Source organism: Mobula birostris, chromosome 5, assembly GCF_030028105.1.
Source record: "Mobula birostris isolate sMobBir1 chromosome 5, sMobBir1.hap1, whole genome shotgun sequence".
In the NCBI taxonomy this organism is placed as follows: Eukaryota; Metazoa; Chordata; class Chondrichthyes; order Myliobatiformes; family Myliobatidae; genus Mobula; species Mobula birostris.
Window position 1 is genome coordinate 78,487,967 of NC_092374.1, and position 20,683 is coordinate 78,508,649.

The 20,683-nt window shown below is 43.2% G+C and overlaps 1 protein-coding gene across 1 annotated transcript in view; it reads right to left on the reverse strand.

The window, feature by feature from the left end:
- Positions 1-1,251: 1,251 nt before the first annotated feature.
- tek (TEK tyrosine kinase, endothelial) overlaps positions 1,252-20,683 on the reverse strand; it is a 244,066-nt gene continuing 224,634 nt past the window's right edge. Inside the window, exons 20-23 of the mRNA XM_072258228.1 lie at positions 14,962-15,002; positions 7,653-7,749; positions 6,583-6,682; positions 1,252-2,968 (exon numbers count right to left, since the gene is read on the reverse strand). Coding sequence (XP_072114329.1) covers positions 2,894-2,968; positions 6,583-6,682; positions 7,653-7,749; positions 14,962-15,002 — 313 coding nt within the window. The 3' untranslated portion in view covers positions 1,252-2,893. The remainder of the gene's footprint in view (positions 2,969-6,582; positions 6,683-7,652; positions 7,750-14,961; positions 15,003-20,683) is intronic.

Below are 20,683 nucleotides of genomic sequence, written 5' to 3' on the forward strand. Positions count from 1 at the left end.
TTCTGATGTACTTTGTTTCCATCAGCCTGATAAACAGTCACATACAAACACAACTATTCCATGTAAAAAGAAATTTCTTCCATTCCTCTACACCTTTTTCACATGATAGAGGTGTTAATAAAAAAAGGACATACTTTGAAGGAAGGAGTTTCAAAGGGGATGTGAGGGGTGAGTGTTTTACACAGAGTGGTTCATTTCTGCAATGTGCTGCCCAAGGTGTGGTTTCCAATATGATAAGAGGCATTTAGATACTTCAATAGAAGTATATGGTCCTAATCCAGGAAAATGGGGTTAGTGCAGATGGCTAGAATGGAGGCATGAATGTGTTGGGTCAATGATACCGGAGTTAGGGAAGGAGGCATTTGTGGAGGAAGGTAGAATGAAGTGGCTCGGTGAGAGGCGGGGAGGGAGAGAGAACCCTTTGGGCACATGGGCTCACAGTTTTATGAATGGTGGCAGATTCGTCCAATAAACCCCACTCCCACCTCTGTAATGATTGAAATTTCCCTTGGCAGAGTGAGAATTCGATGCTAGGACAAAGGAGCAAATTTAGCCTGGGGGCCTCACAGTTATAATATTAGCCTATAGTACTCTTAATTTATTAGACTGATACATTTATTTTCCAGGTCTGCCACTCAGCTTGCTCCTCACTTCAGCTCAAAGCAGAAAACCAGTCTTTAACTTTTGAAGTCATAATTATTTTTCAAAATGATCTAGTACAAGTAATTAAATAGACTGGGATGAAGAAAGCACTCAGTACTTTCAGCAATGGTACGTAAACTGCTGAAAAGGATTTAATCTGCACTTTCATAGCACAGGTTATTTTAATGTTGAATCCACTTAGGACTCTTAACTGTCAGTCCTTATTTATGTAAGTGGAATTAACAAGAGATACAGAGATTGAAATAGTAATTTGGTAGAAATGGAGAAATATTTATTTTGTACTAATATTCAGAAATTGATTGTTCTCAAAGAAGACTGCTCAAAACATTGCCATGTTGTAAAAATGCTGGTACCATGATTAACAAAGAGATCACTGCAAACTGATTCACAAAAGTAGAGAAGAGCATGTTAGTTTAGATATAGGTAGGGGCAGTATGTAACATCGCAGGTAGGTGGGAAATAATGCTTACGTGCAAAAAGTCAGAAACACAAATATTGATGCAATAATCAAAAAAGCAGATTAAAATAATGCTTCTGAGTATATGTGCAATGCTATCATTAATAACGCAGATTCACACAGTCTGTAAGTAGTCCTTAAAGCTTACTGTATCAACCGTCAATCATCCGTTGACACTTTGTCTTCTTACATCTCATAATTTTCCTTCCACCCACTTACCCACCAGGGGCAATTTACAGTAGGAGCCGACCAGCACATCTATGGCACGGTGAAGAAACTGGAGCACCAGAGAAACCCACTTGGTTGCATAAACTCTACACAGCAGAATTGAACCAGGTTCAGTGGAGTTGTGAGGCAGCAGCACTAACTGCTGTGCTGTCTTGCTGTAACAAGAGTGAAATAGTTACTGTTGTCCTGACCCAGGCATGTCAAAAGAGTGGAGACATTTTTATGCATGTTCTTTGCAATTGAAAAGGAGGGATTTTTGATCCATTTAAAAATTAAATGAGTTTGAAATCAGAGATTCAAAAATATCAAATGGCAATTAAGCCTTTGGCTCCTATTTTAATGCCGTCCTTGAGGCACATCCCCCATTCTAGTGTAAATGCCAGGTCTCGGCTTTGCACATGCTCACCATGGAAATAATAAGAAACAATATCCCTAACAATTCTAAATATTATTTGAGAAATTAGCCTTGGATTGTATACTGAGACAAAACTTTGCCACTGTAATTAAAATTATGACCTTGGCAAGTCATTCTGCTTTCCAATAATTAAGATGCCTTAGAACTAATTGCCAATTACAGCAACATTTCTCAAAAGGTAGAAGGTAGAATCAAACATTTCAGGTTTGAATCTACCTGCTACTGATCTGCCATCTCGACCACAAAGAGAAAGATTAAATTTAATGAGTAACTGACTTCACTTGGGTTCTCCCGTTGAACATGAACAATTATGTTGCATTGTCCTTCAAATAACACATTAAACAATGTTCTCACATGGTGTAAAAGATCCAATCACAGATTTTCACTAAAGAGCAAGAATTCTCCCCAATGCCTAGCCAATTAATCACTTCAATTATAATGAAAGATAGATTGTCTATTATTACACTGTTGCTACAACACTGATTTCACTTCAGAAAGTTTATTACATTGGTTGTACAGTATTTGGAATGTTCTGAGGTTGTAGAAGCTTTTAAAATCCATTTTAATCTTCAGTTTCTGTCTTGCTGATTTTTTCCCCCTTGCACTTTAATGATGTGATGATGTGAAACATCTTGCACACTTAAGTTACTTAAGTTACCCTCATTCACTGTTTAAACTTCTCCACTAATTGAGGATGATTTCAGATGAGTGCATGTTTTGTTTACCAATTCAAAGACGGTGTGTGGAGTTACGAATGGCCTATTTCTGTTTAGGTGGAAACTGTCATTATCTTCTCCAGCATGAAAGTTGAAGCACTCTTGATTATTGGTAATGGCCTATTAATGTGGCTGTTGAAAGGTGCCTAGACAAGTCACTTATTCTGTACATCCTCAGAAACTGCAATGGAAACTCTAGAGGAAGTGTGGCTTTTAACCAATTCTTGAAACTAGTGAGCTGGTAACATGACTTATGAACATACAATTAGTGAAACCTAAACCAAGCACTTGCTTTCAATTGCTTCCACATCAGAAATATAGTATGGTGTGGTGTAAGTAATAGTTATGCATTTTACAATTCTTAATTAAATGCAATTTAGCATAATCTCCATGATACTTTTCCTCACAAACTGTTTATCCAGCTTCTTCAGCGGAGCAGTCGATGCCTGCGTAGGTGAACTTCTCGAATAGAGTTGTGTTCACGTAGGTCTAATGAATGTAGAAAGACAAATGAACGTTGTTGATCCTGACAGACACTTTGTAAATGATAACACATTAAAAAGGTAATTCACGTATTCTGAACCCAGGAAACCCAGTTCTAAGGAGTTCTAGATTTAATACAGATATCCAAGATTATGATTAGTGGCAGGACAGTTGGTTGACGAGATGATGAAGATCTAAATGCATAGGAGAATGAGAATCTTTTTTCATTTTGTGATGATTGCACAATATTCATATCCATTCATACCTGTTCAGCAAAGGAAGCAGCCTATGCCCGCAGGCAGCAAGCCTGTAATGTGGCATGTAAAGTTCAGTCCTTGTCTCTTGACTTAAACTGGCCTGGCAGTGTCAGTGGGACCCAAAGTAGCTAAATTGTACAAACTTGTTTTCTCTGGAGCAAGAAATTGAGGGGAGATCTAACAGAGGTTTATAAGTTTATGAGAGGCATAGACTGAATAGACAGCAGTACCTTTCTGCTAGGGTTGAGATGACTAATATGAGAGATCATATTATAAGATCAAAGGAGACATGCAGGACAAGTTTCTTTTTACACAGAGAGTGGCAGGTGTCTGGAATATTGTGTAGGGGGTGATGGTAGAGGAGGCATTTAAGAGGCTCCTAGTAGGGCACATGAATGTGCAGGGCATGGTGGTATACTGCATAGCTATTGTGCAGGCAAAGGGATTAGCTTAGTTAGGCATTTAATAAATTGTACTGTCTGTGTTCTAAGGTAGCAGGCGTGAAAGCATTGTATTTAAAGCCAGTAAGTCCAGTAGACAGGACAGTCAAGAGCGGGACTGGGAAGGGGGAAGGTCTTATGGGCTAACTTGCATTTATTTTAATGGGAAAAAAGCCTCACAGGTAAGGCAGATGAACTCAGGGCGTAGATTGGGTGGCATGGTAGTGTAGTGGTTAGCACAACATTTTAGAGTACCAGTGAACCGGGTTCAGTTCCCACCATTGCCTGTAAGGAGTTTGTACGTTCTACCCCGTGACCACGTGGGTTTCCTCCGAGTGCTCTGGTTTCCTCCCACAGTCCAAAGACATACCATATGGTAGGTTAATTGGTCATTCTATCTTGTCCTGTGTTAAATCGGGGGTTGCTGGGTGGCGTGACTTGAAGGGCTGGAAGGGCCTATTCTACACTGTATCTCAATAAGTAATAAATAAATAAACATATGGAACTCTGATATTATGGTTATCACAGAAACATGGTTCGGGATGGCAGGACTGGCAGCTCAGTGTTCCAGGTGTAGATGTTAAACGTGTGACAGAGGTCGAATGGAACATCATGGCGGTATTTTGAGAGGATATTCCTCAGGGGCAGGGGGGTTGTCCAGTCAGGCTTTGTGGATTAGAACTAAGAAGGAGGTGATCAGTTTGAAGGATTATCCCTCACTCAGCCCCAATAGTAATAAAAAGACAGGCAAATGTGCACAAAGATCACAGATAGCTGTAAGAATAATAGGCTAGAAATAGCAGGTGACTTTATTAACTGGGACAAATGTAGATCTAAATGGGACAAAATTAGTTAAGGAAAGCTTTCTAAAGTAATATGTAGATGGTCTCACTAGAGAAGAAGCAACACTCAACCTCTTCTACGGAAATGTGGGTTGAAGTCAGGATCACAGAGCACGGATACAGCCCTTCGGCCTAATTGATCCATCCTGACCATGGTCTCTGCTCATCTTGTCTCAACTTCCTGCATGCATTCATAGCCCTTTCAGTCCCGCTCATGTACCTATCCAATTGGTTAAATGATACTATCGTAACTGGCTCAACTATTTCCTCCAGCAGCTCACCATCTTCTGCGTGAAAAAGTTGCCCATCAGGCCTCTTTTAATTCTTACCCTCCCCACTCTGAATCATTGACCTACAGCTCTGGACTCCTGTGTCCTGGGGGAAAGACTGTTACCATCCACCTTTCCAATATCTCTCATAATTTTAAATATTTCTGTAATGTTGCCCTTCATTCTTTACATTCCAAGCAATAAAGTCCTAGCCCAAACAATTTCTCCCAGTAACCTGGGCCCTCGAGCCCTGGCAACATCCTCGTAAATCTTCTCTGCACTCTTTCCTGTTGAACTATGCCTTTCCCATAACTGCGTTACAAAATGGTACACATACTCCAAATGTGGCCTCACCAATGACTTAAGCAACTGCTCCATTATAGTCATAGAGTCAAAGAACACAGCAGTATAGAAACAGGCCCTTCAGTCCATCCAGTCCACGCTGATCTATTTATCTGCCAAGCCCTATCGGCCTGCACCTGGACCACAGCCCTCCATGCCTCACCCACCCATGTACCTATCCAAATTTCTCTTAAATACTGAAATCAATCCACATCCCTGCATGAACACTTCCCCCGACAGCTCGTTCCACACTCTCACCATCCTCTGAATGAAGAAATTCCCCCTCATGTTCCCCTTAAGCATTTCACCTTTCACCCTTAATCTATGACCTTAGTTCTGGTATCTCACAACCACAATAGAACAGACTGCTTGCATTTGCCCTAGCTGTATCCCCCATAATTGTGTTTACCTTTGTCAAATCTCCCATCATTCTTCCATACTCTAGAGAAAAAAAGTTCTAACCTATTCAACCTTTCAGATCCTCAAGTCCTGGCAACATCTATGTCAATTTTCTCTCCAATCTCTTGATCTTATTTACATCTTTCCTGTAGGTAGGTGACCAAAGATACACACAATACTCCAAACTAGGCCTCCAATAAAGCCTTATACAACTCCAACGTAACATCTCAACTTTGATTTATGAAGGCCAATATGACAAAAGTTTTATTTATGACACCACTTTCAAGGAATTATGGACCTGTATTCCCAGATCACTGTGTTCCATTGCACTCCCCAATGCCCTAACACTCACTGTGTATGTCCTACCTTGGTTTTGTCCTCCCAAACCGCAACACTTTACACTTGTCTGCATTAAATTCGACCTGCCATTTTCAGCCCATTTTTCCAGCTGTTCCTTCTGCAAGCTTATTGTCCACTACACCCCCAAGCTTGGTATTATCGGCAAATTTGCTGATCCAGCTTACCACATTATCATCCAAATTGTTGATATAGGTGACAAACAACAATAGACCCAGCTTCGACACCTGAGGCACAACTCTAGTCCCAGGCCTCCAGCCAGAGAGGCAACTCTCTACTACCACTCTTTGGATTCTCATGCAAAACCAATGTCTTATCCAATTTACTACCTCATCTTGAATGCCAGGCAACTGAACATTCTTGACCAGCCTCCCATGCAAGACCTTATCAAAGGCCTTGCCAGTGGATGCTGTCTACAGTACATGCTACCAAATTCATAGTTCCCTTAGTCCCCACTGCTGGCTTCTATCTCCTACCCAAGATCCACAAACCTGACTGCCCAAGTAGGTGAAGTTGGGGAAGTACATGTCCCATGCCCTTGATATGCATTTATGGAGAAAGGGCAACAGTAGTGGAATGAAAACATTTCAGAGTCAACACTAAATGGGTTCCTCTGTTGAATTGCCCTGTTATTCTGTGGAACTGGAAATTTAGCCTCCCAGTGAGTGCAGAGTGAGGGTCCATTGATAATTTAAGGAAGTTGCACGGACTCACCTTCCTCTCCTCAAGCATCCTGTTCAACGATACAAGTATCTGAGCAAATGTCGGCCTCTCATACGGTTTCTCCCGCCAACACTGTCTCATCAATTCATACCTAAAAGAATTACATTTAATGATTTACAACAATTTCATCCAGCATTAAAGACCCTCACTTCCTGGAACGTACCCTCTTCACATTAAAGACCCCCACTACCTGGGATGTGCCCTCTTTTCATTACTTCCATCAGGGAGGAGATACAAGAGTCTGAATAACGCACTCAACATTTTAGGAAAAGCTTTCTCCCTCTCTGCCATCAGGGTTTTGAATGGTTCATGAACCCATGAACATTAACTTGCTAATCCTCTTTTCCATTAATACTTTATTTAGTCATTTTCATAGCAATCGTTTATGTCTTTCACTGTACTCCTGCCCCAATTATATATGTCAGTGATTATAAACCTGACTCTGGTTCTCATTCTCATTACACATGCTGCGTTACTTGAAGGTAAAATTAAATGAAACTCAAAGCAGCATCACCTCTCTCATCAATAGAACATGGTTATTAATGAACTCAGAGAATTTAGGAATTGTTTCTTTATGTAGAGAATATGGGACATATGTACTCCATGACCAAACACCCATTGAGAGGGGCAGAGATTCCTCCAGACAAGGAAACAATTCCCAAGTTCTCTGAGTTCATTAATAACCATATTCTATTGACAAATATATAAGGGAGAAGGAAAATTATCAGCTGTTGGTTGACAGGAGGTGTTGTGGGGTAGGAAAAGAGTTTCATGTGCAACATGAATTCCTAGCATGTACCAACCAGGGAGAATGTTCAGATTCTGTATATGTAATCCTATGGAACCAGGTCAACACCTGATGAAAGCTTGGACCTGATCATTGGGAAATAAGAGCCGGCAAGTAGCTTAAATTGTCAGCATGTATAAGGCAGATTGGTCCATGCACCTAGTTGCCATATTTTGTGCTGTGGAGCCTGGCATTACAATTTGAAAGATTCAGCAGCAGGTGAGTGCAGAGGTAACTAGGTGCAACTATCTATAGAAGAACAGCAAAGACCTACACTTCATCAACACAGTTGGGTGGTTTCTCCATCCGGTACCCAAGGGGCAATTTCTCGTAGAGTTCAGCACAGGTCATTCCACAGTAGGGAGTGCCACCTGTCCAGAGATATGAAATACAAGGAATCATTTTCATCACCTGACTGGAATACTTGCCCAAACTTATTGTTTAATGACTGTACCATTATGAAACGCACCCAACCATGGCAGCTTCCGGGGTTTAGATGCTCCAGCTCTCCGGAATATGGCTAGCTGGTGTGGCCCCTTTAAGGATTCAGGACCGTCCCATTAATTGGCAATCATGTTTTGGTGCCAAGAATTCAGTATTTAAAGAGCACTTGAATGGAGCCCCAGTGTTCAATTGTAAACCCAGCTAGAGATATTGTCTAGTGTTTAGTTTTGTGCTCAGCGCTTGTTCCAGTTTCATACCGCATCTCAGTCATAGCCTCGGATACTCCAGCATTTGGATCCAAGCCATCCTCATCAAGGGCTCTCATCACAGTACGACTGGGCCAACACGGACCCAATGGGGTACCAGTGTCTTTCGTTCGCTATGGTCAGCCACAGTGAGGATTTCCGAATGGAGCCTGCAGATTCACGACCTCTAGGTAGCTGTTTGTCAGCTTTCACAAGGAAGAAGCCATAGCTGCTCAGGAGAGCCAGTTGGTCCTTCTGTGGAGCCAGTTCATCTTCCAGCCCTGGAGAGATCCAGGTTCATGCCGCAGCTTCCTCACTCAATGCTCAATAGTATTCAAACTCCAGCTGTCCCGTTTCCCTTTGGAGCATGGAAAGGTGACCTTCATTATCTCTCTTCTGACTGGAAGGGCCCTGATCTGGGCCACTACACATTGGGAATGAAGGTCGGAGGTTTGCTTGGATTCAGAGGAATTTATGGCCACCATGAGAAGAGTGTTCCATCATCCTGCCTGAGCCAGCTGAGCCTCAGACCATCTGATGGAGATTCAACAGGGTGAACAGTCAGCGGTCAACTACTCTATCGAGATTCAGACCTTGGTCAAAGAGAGTGGCTGGAATGGGGAAGCCTTGGCCACTTTATACCACCACAGACTCTGAGATGAACTAAAGGATGCTCTTGCCTTGGGAAAACCAGCTGAAGACTCGGAGATTCTGGTCAACCAGTCCATTCCTCAATAATCAGCTGGCAAAGCGTAAGTGGGACTATTTCAAAAGGTTGAAGAGGGCTAGCCTGAGCTTGGCTTCAACACATCACAGTTCTCAGACCATGACCTGCCCGTCCCTGTTCAGGACTCAGTTGAACCCATGCAGATCAGCTGCACTAGACTCTCCATGAACAAGAGGTCCCTGCGCTGGAGTCAGGACTGCTGCTATTACTGTGGAGAGAGAGGTCACCTACGGGCCAAATGCAGCAGCCATCAGGAGTACTGCTACGACCGTCCTGTTCCAGGAGGATTACAACGGTAGCAGCCACCACTCCCAACACAATGGATTCTGGCATCACACTGAAGGTGATCTCCTGGGCTAAGAACCGAAGAGAGGTGAAGGCATTTGTGGACTCTGGGGCAGCTGGTAATTTCCTGGACTTATGGAACACCCATAGGCCCAACATACCACTGTGAGAGTTAAGCCAGTCCATGCCCGCAACTGTCTTGGACGGCTGCCCGATAGGTTCCGGACAGATCCAGTAACAGACTGTGGACTTGCAGATGAGGATAAGGGATCATGTGGAAGACATTAGCTTCTGCATCATTAACTAACCACTCATACCTCTGATCCTTGGATACCCTTGGCTGTCCCAGCATAACTCATCCGTGGATTGGAAGGAAGGGAGAATTATTGCTTTCTCCAGTCATTGTAAGAGGGTATGTGGTCCGTGTGGGGATCTGACACCTCTAGACTCTCGCAAGACCAATGAAGGGGCAGACTTCAGTGCGAGGTTACCTGAAGCCTTCTGGAGATCTAGTCCTGCCCTCAAAGACAGACAAGTTGGTCCTGGCCAATGGGACTGTGCAAGCCACGACCCTGTCTAGTTGGGGGTGCACTGGAGTGAGAGGGAATCTCTAGTTCTGGTGAAGACCAAGGAGATGCCCAAACAGTTGGGAAATCTTGTGGCTAAGCCTAAGGGATCTAGCTGCCAGGTCCCAATGAAAGGAAAGACTTCTAAATGCAGACTCTTGGAGCCTGTTCCTGGGGGCGACTGAGGATATGATGGAGCCTAATAAATCTTGGGAGGAGGCTTGGATGTTGGTCGAACCATTGCTGTCACCAAGAAGCCTCAGAAGTCGTCCTTGAAGGAAGGTTCAGAAGAACTTCCAACACCTGGACCGGTTGAAGTTCGGTACAAGGACAGGAACTTGGAAGCATACATTGGAAACAGATGTGTGTCAGGGAAACGTACGGAAGAAATGTGGCAAATGTTCAGGGGATATTTGCGTGGGGTTCTACGTAGGTACGTTCCAATGAGACGTGGAAAGGATGGTAGGGTACAGGAACCATGGTGTACAAAGGCTGTTGTAAATCTAGTCAAGAAGAGCTTACAAAAGGTTCAAAAAACTAGGTAACGATAGAGATCTAGAAGATAATAAGGCTAGTAGGAAGGAGTTTAAGAATGAAAGTAAAACAGCCAGAAGGGACCATGAGAAGGCCTTGGCGGACAGGATTAAGGAAAACCCCAAGGCAGTTAACAAGTATGTGAAGAGCAAGAGGATAAGACGTAAGAGAATAGGACCAATCCAGTGTGACAGTGGAAAAGTGTGTATGGAACTGGAGGATATAGCAGAGGTACTTACTGAAAACTTTGCTTCAGTATTCACTACAGAACAGGATCTTGGTGATTTTAGGGATGACTTGCAGCGGACTGAAAAGCTTGAGCATGTCGATATTAAGAAAGAGGATGTGCTGGAGCTTTTGGAAAGCATCAAGTTGGATAAGTCACTGGGACCAGACGGGATGTACCCCAGGCTACTATGGGAAGTGAGGGAGGAGATTGCTGAACCTCTGGTGATGATCTTTGCATCATCAATGAGGACGGGAGAGGTTATGGAGGATTGGAGGGTTGCAGATGTTGTTCCCTTATTCAAGAAAGGGAGTAGAGATAGTCCAGGAAATTATAGACCAGTGAGTCTTACTGCAGTGGTTGGTAAGTTGATGGAGAAGATCCTGAGAGGCAGGATTGATGAACATTTGGAGAGGCATAATATGATTAGGAATAGTCAGCATGGCTTTGTCAAAGGCAGGTCATGCCTTACAAGCCTGATTTAATTTTTTTGAGGATGTGACGAAACACATTGATGATAGAGCTGTAGATGTAGTGTACATGGATTTCAGCAAGGCATTTGATAAGGTACCGCATGCAAGGCTTATTGAGAAAATAATGAGGCATGGGATCCAAAGGGACATTGCTTTGTGGATCCAGAACTGGCTTGCCCACAGAAGGCAAAGAGTAGCTGTAGACAGGTCATATTCTGCATGGAGGTCAGTGACCAGTGGTGTGCCTCAGAGATCTGTTCTGGGACCCTTACTCTTCATAATTTTTATAAATTGCCTGGATGAGGAAATGAAGTGATGAGTTAGTAAATTTGCTGATGATATAAAGGTTGGCGGTGTTGTGGATAGTGTGGAGGGCTGTCAGAGGTTACAGCGGGACATTGATAGGATGCAAAACTGGGCTGAGAAGTGACAGATGGAGTTCAACCCAGATAAGTGTGAGGTGGTTCATTTTGGTAGGTCAAATATTATGGCAGAATATAGTATTAATAGTAAGACTCTTGGCGGTGTGGAGGATCAGAGGGATCTTGGGTTCTGAGTCCACAGGACACTCAAAGCTGCTGTGCAGGTTGACTCTGTGGTTAAGGAGGCATACGGTGCACTGGCCTTCATCAATCATGGGATTGAGTTTAAGAGCCAATACTGCAGCTATATAGGACCCTGGTCTGACCCCACTTGGAGTACTGTACTCATTTTTGGTTGCCTCACTACAGGAAGGATGTGGAAACTATAGAAAGGGTGTAGAGGAGATTTACAAGGATGTTGCCTGGATTGGGGAGCATGCCTTATGAGAATAGGTTGAGTGAACTTGGCCTTTTTTTCTTGGAGTGACGAAGGATAAGAGATGACCTGATAGAGGTGTATAAGATGATGAGAGGCATTGATCATGTAGATAGTCAGAGGCTTTTTCCTGGGGCTAAATGGCTAGCATGAGAGGTCATAGTTTTAAGGTGCTTGGAAGTAGGTACAGAGAAGATGTCAGGGGTAAGTTTTTTCACACAGAGAGTGGTGAGTGTGTGGAATGGGCTGCCGGCAATGGTGGTGGAGGCCGATATGATAGGGTCTTTTAAGAGACTCCTGGATGGGTACATGGAGCTTAGAAAAACTTCTAAGTTAAGGACATGTTTGGCACGGATTTGTGGGCCAACGGGCCTGTACTGTGCCGTAGGTTTTCCATGTTTCGAACTTCAACTTGGTGGCCCTGTGTCTGGACTGCTGAAGTAGAGGCCACATTTGCAGAGCTTAAACAGTGATGCACAGCAGCTCCCATCTTGGTTTCACCTAACCTGGACCTTCCCTTCATCATGGAGAAGGATGCCTCAGACATCAGAATGGGTGCAGTGTTGGCTCAATGGTTATCTTTTGATGGTAAACTGCACCAATGTGCGTCCTTCTCTAGGCAGCTATCCCTGGCAGAGAGAAACTACGACATTGGAATTGGCATCTACTGGCAGTTAAGTTGACTTTGGAGGAATGTTGTCACTGGCTTGAGGGGCGAAGCATCTTTTTATCATTTGGACAGACCACAAGAACCTGACTTATATTCAAGTGGCCAAGAGACTGAATTCCAGGCAGGCCAGGTGGTCTTTGTTCTTTCACCACTTTAATTTCATCCTGACATATCGACCAGGGTCAAAAAACTAGAAACCATATCCTTGTCCCATCAGTTTGATGAACCTGAGCGAGAGGAGCAGCCTACCACCACTTTGCCCAAGCCAGGGTTGTAGTGCCAATTCTCTGGGGAATTGACATTCTTGTTCGCAAGGGCCAAACACAAGGGGCGGTTCCTAAGAATGGTTCTCTGGGTTAGCTGCTTGTCCCAAGTTCTGTCTGGTCACAGGTACTCCAATGGGGACATTCATCGAGAATGACTACACACCCACGGATTCCCAGGACCCAAGAGAAAGTATTAGTGGACCAGAATGACAAAGGGGGTTTGGCAATACATGCAGGCATGTGAGGTGTACGTCCGGAACAAGGAGTTCCATACCCAACCTCAAGGGCTCCTCCACCCTCTACCTGTTCTGGAAAGACCATGGGCACACATCTTCCTAGACTTTATTATGGATCTTCTGTCTTTCAAGGGAAGACCATTATTATGGCAATTGTCGGTCGATTTTCCAAGGCCTGCAGTTTCATTGCTTTAGATAAACTACCATCTGTGGTGGAGACGGCTGAAATTGTCCTGGACAGTTTCTTCAGAACCCATGGATTCCCAGTGGACAGTGTCACGTATCGTGGTCCGCAATTCGTATCACGTTTCTGGAGGGCATTCTGTAAGCTGACTGGGGCAACATCAAGTCTTTCCTTTGGGTTTCATCTGCAGTCCAACAGAGTGTGCCAACCAAGATTTGGAATGAACCCTAAGATGCCTGGCCTCAGAAAGACCTGACAAATGGTGTGACCATTTGATGTGGGCAGAGGTGGCTCACAACACTTTACAATATTTGGCGCCCTGGATGTCACCATTTAAGTGCTCATTTGTGTATCCTCCACCTCTCTTTTAGGAACAAGGGACTGACGTTGGGGTTCTTGTGGCCGAAGATTTTGTGATCCGACACTTCAAGCAGAAATGGATTAAGGCAAGAGAGATTTTGCTGGCCTCTTCCCAGAAGGTGGAACCAAGGCTAACCGAAGGAGAAGACAGGGACCTGCTTTGCAGGGGCATCAGGTTTGGGTGTCCTCTCAGGATTTGCCTCTTTGGGTGGAGTCTAGAAAGTTGGCACCCACGTTCATCTGACCCTTCAAAGTCATGAAGGAAGTTAACTCTGCACGTTACACCTTGCAGCTCCCAAAGACCCTGAAGATTAATCCTAATTTCCACATCAGTAAATTAAAATCTGTCAGCACCTGCCCCACCGCAATCTGTTTATTGATGGGGTGAGAAGATTTTGGACTCACTAACTGCTCGGGCTGTTGGACAATACCTTGTAGACTGGGAAGGATTCGGACCCGAGGAAAAATGTTGGGTGCCTAAAAAAAACATCTTGGATCTGGTTCTCATCAATGATTACCATCACTGTCTCTCCGAGCAGCCAGGGCTGTCAGGGGAGGGGATCATTTTACGAGATGCACCCCACTGTCCCAGCTTCCAGGGTTTAGATGTTCTAACCTTCTGGAGTATGGACAGCTGGTGTGGCCCCCTTAAGGGTTCAGGACTATCCTGTTAATTGGCAATCATGCTTTGGCACCAGGAAGAGCACCTGAAGAAGCCTCAGCACTCAATCAGAAACTCAACTAGAAATACCACCTAGCGTTTTGTTTTGTGCTTGGTTCTTCCTCCAGTTTCATACCGTGTCTCAATCCTTGCCTCGGATACTCCAGTATTTAGGTCCTAACCATCCTCATCAAGGACTCTCATCACAAACACTTGAGGTAGTTAAAATATTTGTCACAACCACGGATTCGGCAGCTCAGCAGATACGGCATTTGTGCTCATGAATATGCATGTGGCAGCTAATTATTATTTCATTGTGATGGTATTTAACTCCATTCTTTTCGTCGTAGTGCTTGTCGAGACTTCAGCAAAGCACAGTAACATTTTGCTGGCTGCTTGCATTCAGCCTCGACTGAGAAATTGTTCTGTTGAGTCAAGTGACTCTGAAGACTAGCGGTATTTGTTTTATATTTAGTTATTCCTTTCAGCTGCAGTGTTGGCTTTGTTTTCCATTTGAGAGTTTTAGTTAATGACCCTGTTTGGCCTAGTGTTTATTGTTTTCTTTTCCCTCTAACTCTGCTCTGTTTGCATTAAAGTCTGTGAACTATCGACTGGCTTCAGTGTCTCTCGCCCCGCACTTGGGCCATGTCCAAACAAAGTGACATATCTGGGCAGGATTGGACATGGATCACCCATTACATCAGCTCTTCTCCCTCTATCCAGACAAAAATCATCAACCTGTCACAAGGCTTCCTCCCTCTTCAAGGCTAGGTCATGGACTTGCCTATGGACCAATCTCACATACAGCTCTCTGCCCATATCTCACACACAATTCTTGATTAGAAACCTAGCTCTGGGCCTCCTAGAGGTGACAGAGCTATAGAAGTGATTTTAATAACACAACTTACCCAGGCTAACAATCTCCCATAAAAGAATTCCATATGACCATCTACAGAAAACAATAAATGAGAAATGTTTTGATAATATGTCTAATAAAGTTCTTTCTTAACACATTCAAAAGTCATTTTAATATGAATTTCCATGCATATATGGAGGCTATCTAGTTAAGTCATTGCAACATGTTATGATGATAAAAGAGCATTATAGTGTCAAATGTTGAGTATGCAATATCATTCTCCCTCAACAGTGATCAGTTATGTATGTTTCACAAACCATAAAGTTTTTTAATTTCCCTTGCAGTGAATCTAATGGAACAGAATTGTTAAACCTTTGTAGAACTGACTGAATGAATGTCAAGAAATAACCATTAACTCAGTGCAGTTGGCCAGTGAAGGAGGAAAAAAATGGAGTGAGGGATCTGTTAGAAGTGTACAAAATTATGAAAAGCACAGAGAGGGTGGAGAGTAAAAAAAACTCCTTCCCATGGCAGGGACTTAAGTTTATAGTTTAAGATGAGGATGCAGAGATTGGAAGGGTTTGAGGAAAAAATTATAGGGCTGTAGTCTGTAACACACTACTCTGGAGTTTTTGGAGGCAGTTAATCTCACAAACTTCATTCAATAAGGCTCATTGTCCATGAGCCCAGTGCTGGTAAGTGAGCTGACCACATGTTGGGACTTAGTGTTTGGTGTGGCCAAATGAGCCTGTTTCTGTGCTGTATGATTCAATTAATAAGGCAACACCAATATTTATCAAACATCTTCTGAATTTCCAGAGTACCAAGACCATATCTTGAGAAGGAAATACAGGATTTATTGGGAGTAAGATTGATTGACTGGAATGAACTCCAACTGTTCAGCCTTTCAATATATTTCCAGATGCAGAAGATGCTAGAAATGTAAAACGTTCTTTGCAGACAGTAAGTGATGGTGATCAATTGCTAATTAATCAATTTATGTGCACAGTTTGTGCTCAAGAGTTCAAGAAAGTGCATAGTGATGTTCTAAGGCATATTACAAACACGAGAAAATCTGCAGATGCTGGAAATGCAAAAGAGCACGCACAAAATGCTGGAGGAACTCAGCAGGCCAGGCAACATCTATGAAAAATAGTGAACAGTTGATGTTTCAGTTTGAGACCCTTCATCAGGATGGTTTACTCTTTTCCATAGATGCTCCTGGCCTGCTGAGTTCCTCCAGCATTCTGCGTGTGTTGCTTCTGAAATATATCTTCATTAGGACAAGGAAGCACTTACTTTTTTTGAAAAGTTGATGAAGAGGATTGATGAGAGCAGGGTGGTAGATTGTTCCTATATGTACTTCAGTAACGCCTTTGGCCTTTAAATGTTGCCAATGTGCCCGCCTCAACAACTATTTCTGGCAGCTCATTCCAAAAATACACCACCCTCTGCATTGAAGAAGCTGTCCTAATGTCCCTTTAAAATCTCTTTCCTCTGAATTTAAAACTTTGCCCTCTTGTTTTTAGTACACCTCCTTGCAAAAGCACTGTGCTTTCCACCCTGTCTCTGCCCCACGGACCTTACACACCTCTATTAGGTCACTCTTCAGTCTTGTAAATTCCATGGAATAAAGTCTTTGTTAATGCAACCTCTTATTGTAACCTAGAACCCAGATTAGGCAACTGATATTTTTTTCAGCACCAAGTCCAGTATAACAACATCCTCCCTTTAACAGGGTAACAAAAAATGTTTGCAATACTCCAAATGAAGTCTCACCGATGTCTTATTTGATTGCAACACAACATTCCAATTGCTATACTCAGTGCCCCGACTGATAAAGGCCAGTATACCAAATGCCTTCTTCATCAACCTAAATATCTGTAATGTTGCTTTCAGAGAATTATGCATTTGCACTCCGGCTAAGCAGAGCAGGACGTGAGAGTGTTGTAGAAAAGAGACTTGGGGGTACAAGGACAGTTCCCTCAAGGTCCTATCAAATCTAGAGGCGTAAAGAATGTATGGCACACTTCCCTTCATCAGTCGGGGGATTGAGTACAAGAGATGGGATGTAATGTTACAGCTGTGCAAGACATTGGTGACACTGCACCTGAAAATGTGTGCAATTCTAGTTGTGATTAAGCTTGGGAAGGTGCAGAAAAGATTCACAAGGATGTAGCGTGGATCAGGGGGTTTGATTTGTAAAGAGAAACCCGATAGGCAGAGACTGATTTCTCTGGAGCAATGGAGGGTGAGGAGCAAGCTTGTAGAGATTTATGAAGTCAGGTGGATGGCTACCATCTTTTTTCTAGAATAGAGGAGGTTTAAGGTGAAAGGGGAAAGATTTAAAAGGGACTTGAGGGGCAGGTCTTTCCACACAGAATGGTGGGTAAGTTGAATGAGTTTCCATAGGACACCACAAAGGTTGGTATCTTTACAGTGTTTAAATGGTACTTGGGCAGGTGCATGGTTTGGAGGGATATGGACCACATGTAGGCAAATAGAAATAGTTTGAGTAGGCACCTTGATCAACCTGGATGAGGAGTTCCAACAGCCTGTTCTGTTTGACACTATTAAGGATCTGGGGGATACATGTAGACTCAGGTCAAGGATCAATGGCCCCATTGAATAGTTGAAAAAGTGAAATAGCTTCTTCCTATTTGTGATTTAACAACAGCATTGAATAAGTTATCAGAAAGTGAAGCTGGTTATTTCTTAAATTAATTTCCTGGACACCTGGATAACATTTAATTAGTTCTTTCAGATCATTCTTTATTTTGTGGATGTTGGAAATGGAGTGCAATATGATGGGGTGAGTATATTTTTGATTTTGCCGCACTATGAACATAACACACCCCCTCATCAAGCAGGATGCATCCAACAGCAAGTCATAACTTCTGACACTGCCTCATTAGCCCTAATGTTCCTTATTGCTCATCTCTTCTGTAAACCATTACTCATTTTGTTACACTTAATGTATTTTGTTTTTAATTCTCTACTTTGCATTCATTCTTCTCAATGTAATTGTTAACATTGCATCAAATGATGAAAACACATTCCATTCAATAAAGGCTTGAAATGTCCTGGCAACATATACAACATCCTGGAGGGATGTAGCAAATCAGGTAGCATTTATAGAGGGCAGTTGATGAATTAGGTTGAGGCATTTCATCAGCATTCTGTGTGCCTTGCTCAAGGTTTCCAGCATCTGCAGAATCTCTTTGTGAAATGTCCCAGAATATGCAGGTCTTAGAACAAAATATACTTCTGCTGACCAAGGTAAATAAAAATGTTCACACTAGTTATAAAGGGATTAAAACAGGCAGCAGAATGTGGAGAATTGCAGGCAGTGATTCAGTAAACACATTTGCTGTCAGTACAGTTTTATAACCCTATTTTGAGTGTTGTGATATTTTATATTTATAGGCATCCATTAGTCTCATGAGACCATGGATTTGCGCCTTGGAAGGTTTCCAGGCTGCAGGCCTGGGCAAGGTTGTATGGAAGACCGGCAGTTGCCCATGCTGCAAGTCTCCCCTCTCCACGCCACCAATGTTGTCCAAGGGATAAGCATTAGGACCCATACAGTTTGGCACCGGTGTCGTCACAGAGCGATGTGTAGTAAAGTGCCTTGCTCAAGGACACAACACGCTGCCTCAGCCAAGGCTTGAACTAGTGACCTTCGGATCACTAGACTGACGCCTTAACCACTTGGCCACGCACCAACACTATTTATACACTATATTACTTCGAGGGTATTCTTCCAATAGAGATAGCACAAAAACAGACCTCTGGCCCCACTCAACCATGCTGACCAAGCATGGTTAGTTCCGGAGTTAGTCCCATTTGCCTGTACTAGGCACATATCCCTCTAAAACATTTCTGTCCATGTACCTGATCAAATATATTTTAAACATTGTGATTGTAAGGGGTTTCTTCTTTTATGTTACTGCCAAGGCTAATAAAATGGCTTCTTTGTTATGTTATAATAAAATGGCTTCTCTGTACTGTTAACTGCTGAGACAGTGGTTCTCTATAGCAGCATGTTTGGATTATAATTACTGATAACGAGAATTGTATTCATTTGCTAACCAACTGGGATAGATGTTATTCTTTCTTGTGTGTCTGTAAGTTATTGTTTTTGTGGGCTTTGGGCAGAAGGCATGATGGAGACGTGAAGAGAGATGCTGTAAGTTGGGCGACAGAATGGACCCCGAGTGGGAGTCCGAGGCCCAGAGTCTTCGGTGAGGAGAGGAGACGAGGACAGACTTGTGTGGAGCGTTTGGTCGACCACTGAGGGTGGTCCCATTCGAGGGTTGGTGGAGTTCAGAGGACATCGACTGGAGGAAAGGGAGACCCGGTTCTGTAAGAGCTCCAACGAATTATTTGTGCACAGAACTGATAGAGTTACTGACTTGGCGCCTTTATTGTATTTGTTTCTACTAATCCATCACCAAGAAATACTTATAAACTGTAATCATTTAATCGTATATGGTGTATTGTCTGTTATTTGGCGGGTGGGGTACATCACACAGCATCCACACAAACTTGATTACCCAGTTTGGCGGGGCCGAAGGCTGCTCCCCCTAGACGAAAGCGAGCTGAGCGAGCCTGAGGCTTACCAGGAGGTTACATGATTATATCTGTCTTTACTGCTCCCTCTAGGAGTTTGTTCCATATGCCCACCATCATACCATCATGTGAAAAACTTGCCTCTCAATCCCCTTGAAATGTTTTCCTTTTCATCTTACATCTATGCCTCCTAGTTTTAGATTCCCCTACCCTGAGAATAAAAAGGCTGACAATCAATATTCATGCCTCTTATAATTTCATAATCTCCTACATGGTTACCTTCGGCCTCCTTCAATCTACTGAAAGCAGTCCAGACTCTTCTAATAATTCAAATCCTCTAAAGACAGCAACAACAAATGGTCAGAGTTGTACAACACAGAAACATGCCCTTCAGTCCAACTGCTCCATGCTGACCAGGATGCTGGACTTTCCAGAGTTTGGTGCATAACGCTTGAAACCTTTCTAATTCATGTGCCTGTTCAGTTGTCTTAAAAAAAATATTTTACCTACCTCAACCACTTCCTCTGGCAGCTAATTCCATATTCTCACCACCATCTGTGTGTATGTGGTATGAACTACCAGGAGAAGTGGTTGATGCTTTGCGTAAAAAAGAGTTGCCCCCATGTTCTTATTAAATCTCTTCCTACTCACCTTAAAGCCTCTAGTCTTTGATTCCCCAACCTTGAGAAAACAACTGAGTATTCACACTACCTATGCGCCTTGTGATTTTATACAGCTGTAAGCTCAATACTCACTCTCCTGCACTCCAAGCAATGAAGTCCAAGTCTGTCCAACCTCCCCCTATAACTGAGTCCCTCAATTCCTGGTAACATCCTTGAAAATCTTTTCACTAGTCTTTCCAGTTTAGTAACATCTTCCTACAGCAGGGCAACCAAAAGTGAACGCTGTACTCCAAGTGTGCCTTCATCGGCATTTTGTTCAACCGCAACAGGACATAGAACATAGAATGGTACAGACCCTTTGTACCACAATGTTTGGCTGACCTATTAACCTACTCCAAGGTGAATCTAACCCTTTCTTCTCACAGGGTCCTCCATTTGCCCATCTAATAATAGGCATCTGTTAGTCTCATGAGACCATAGATTTGCGCCTTGGAAGGTTTCCAGAGCGTAGGCCTGGGCAAGGTTGCTCATGCTGCAAGTCTCCCCTCTCCACGACACCCATGTTGTCCAAGGGAAGGG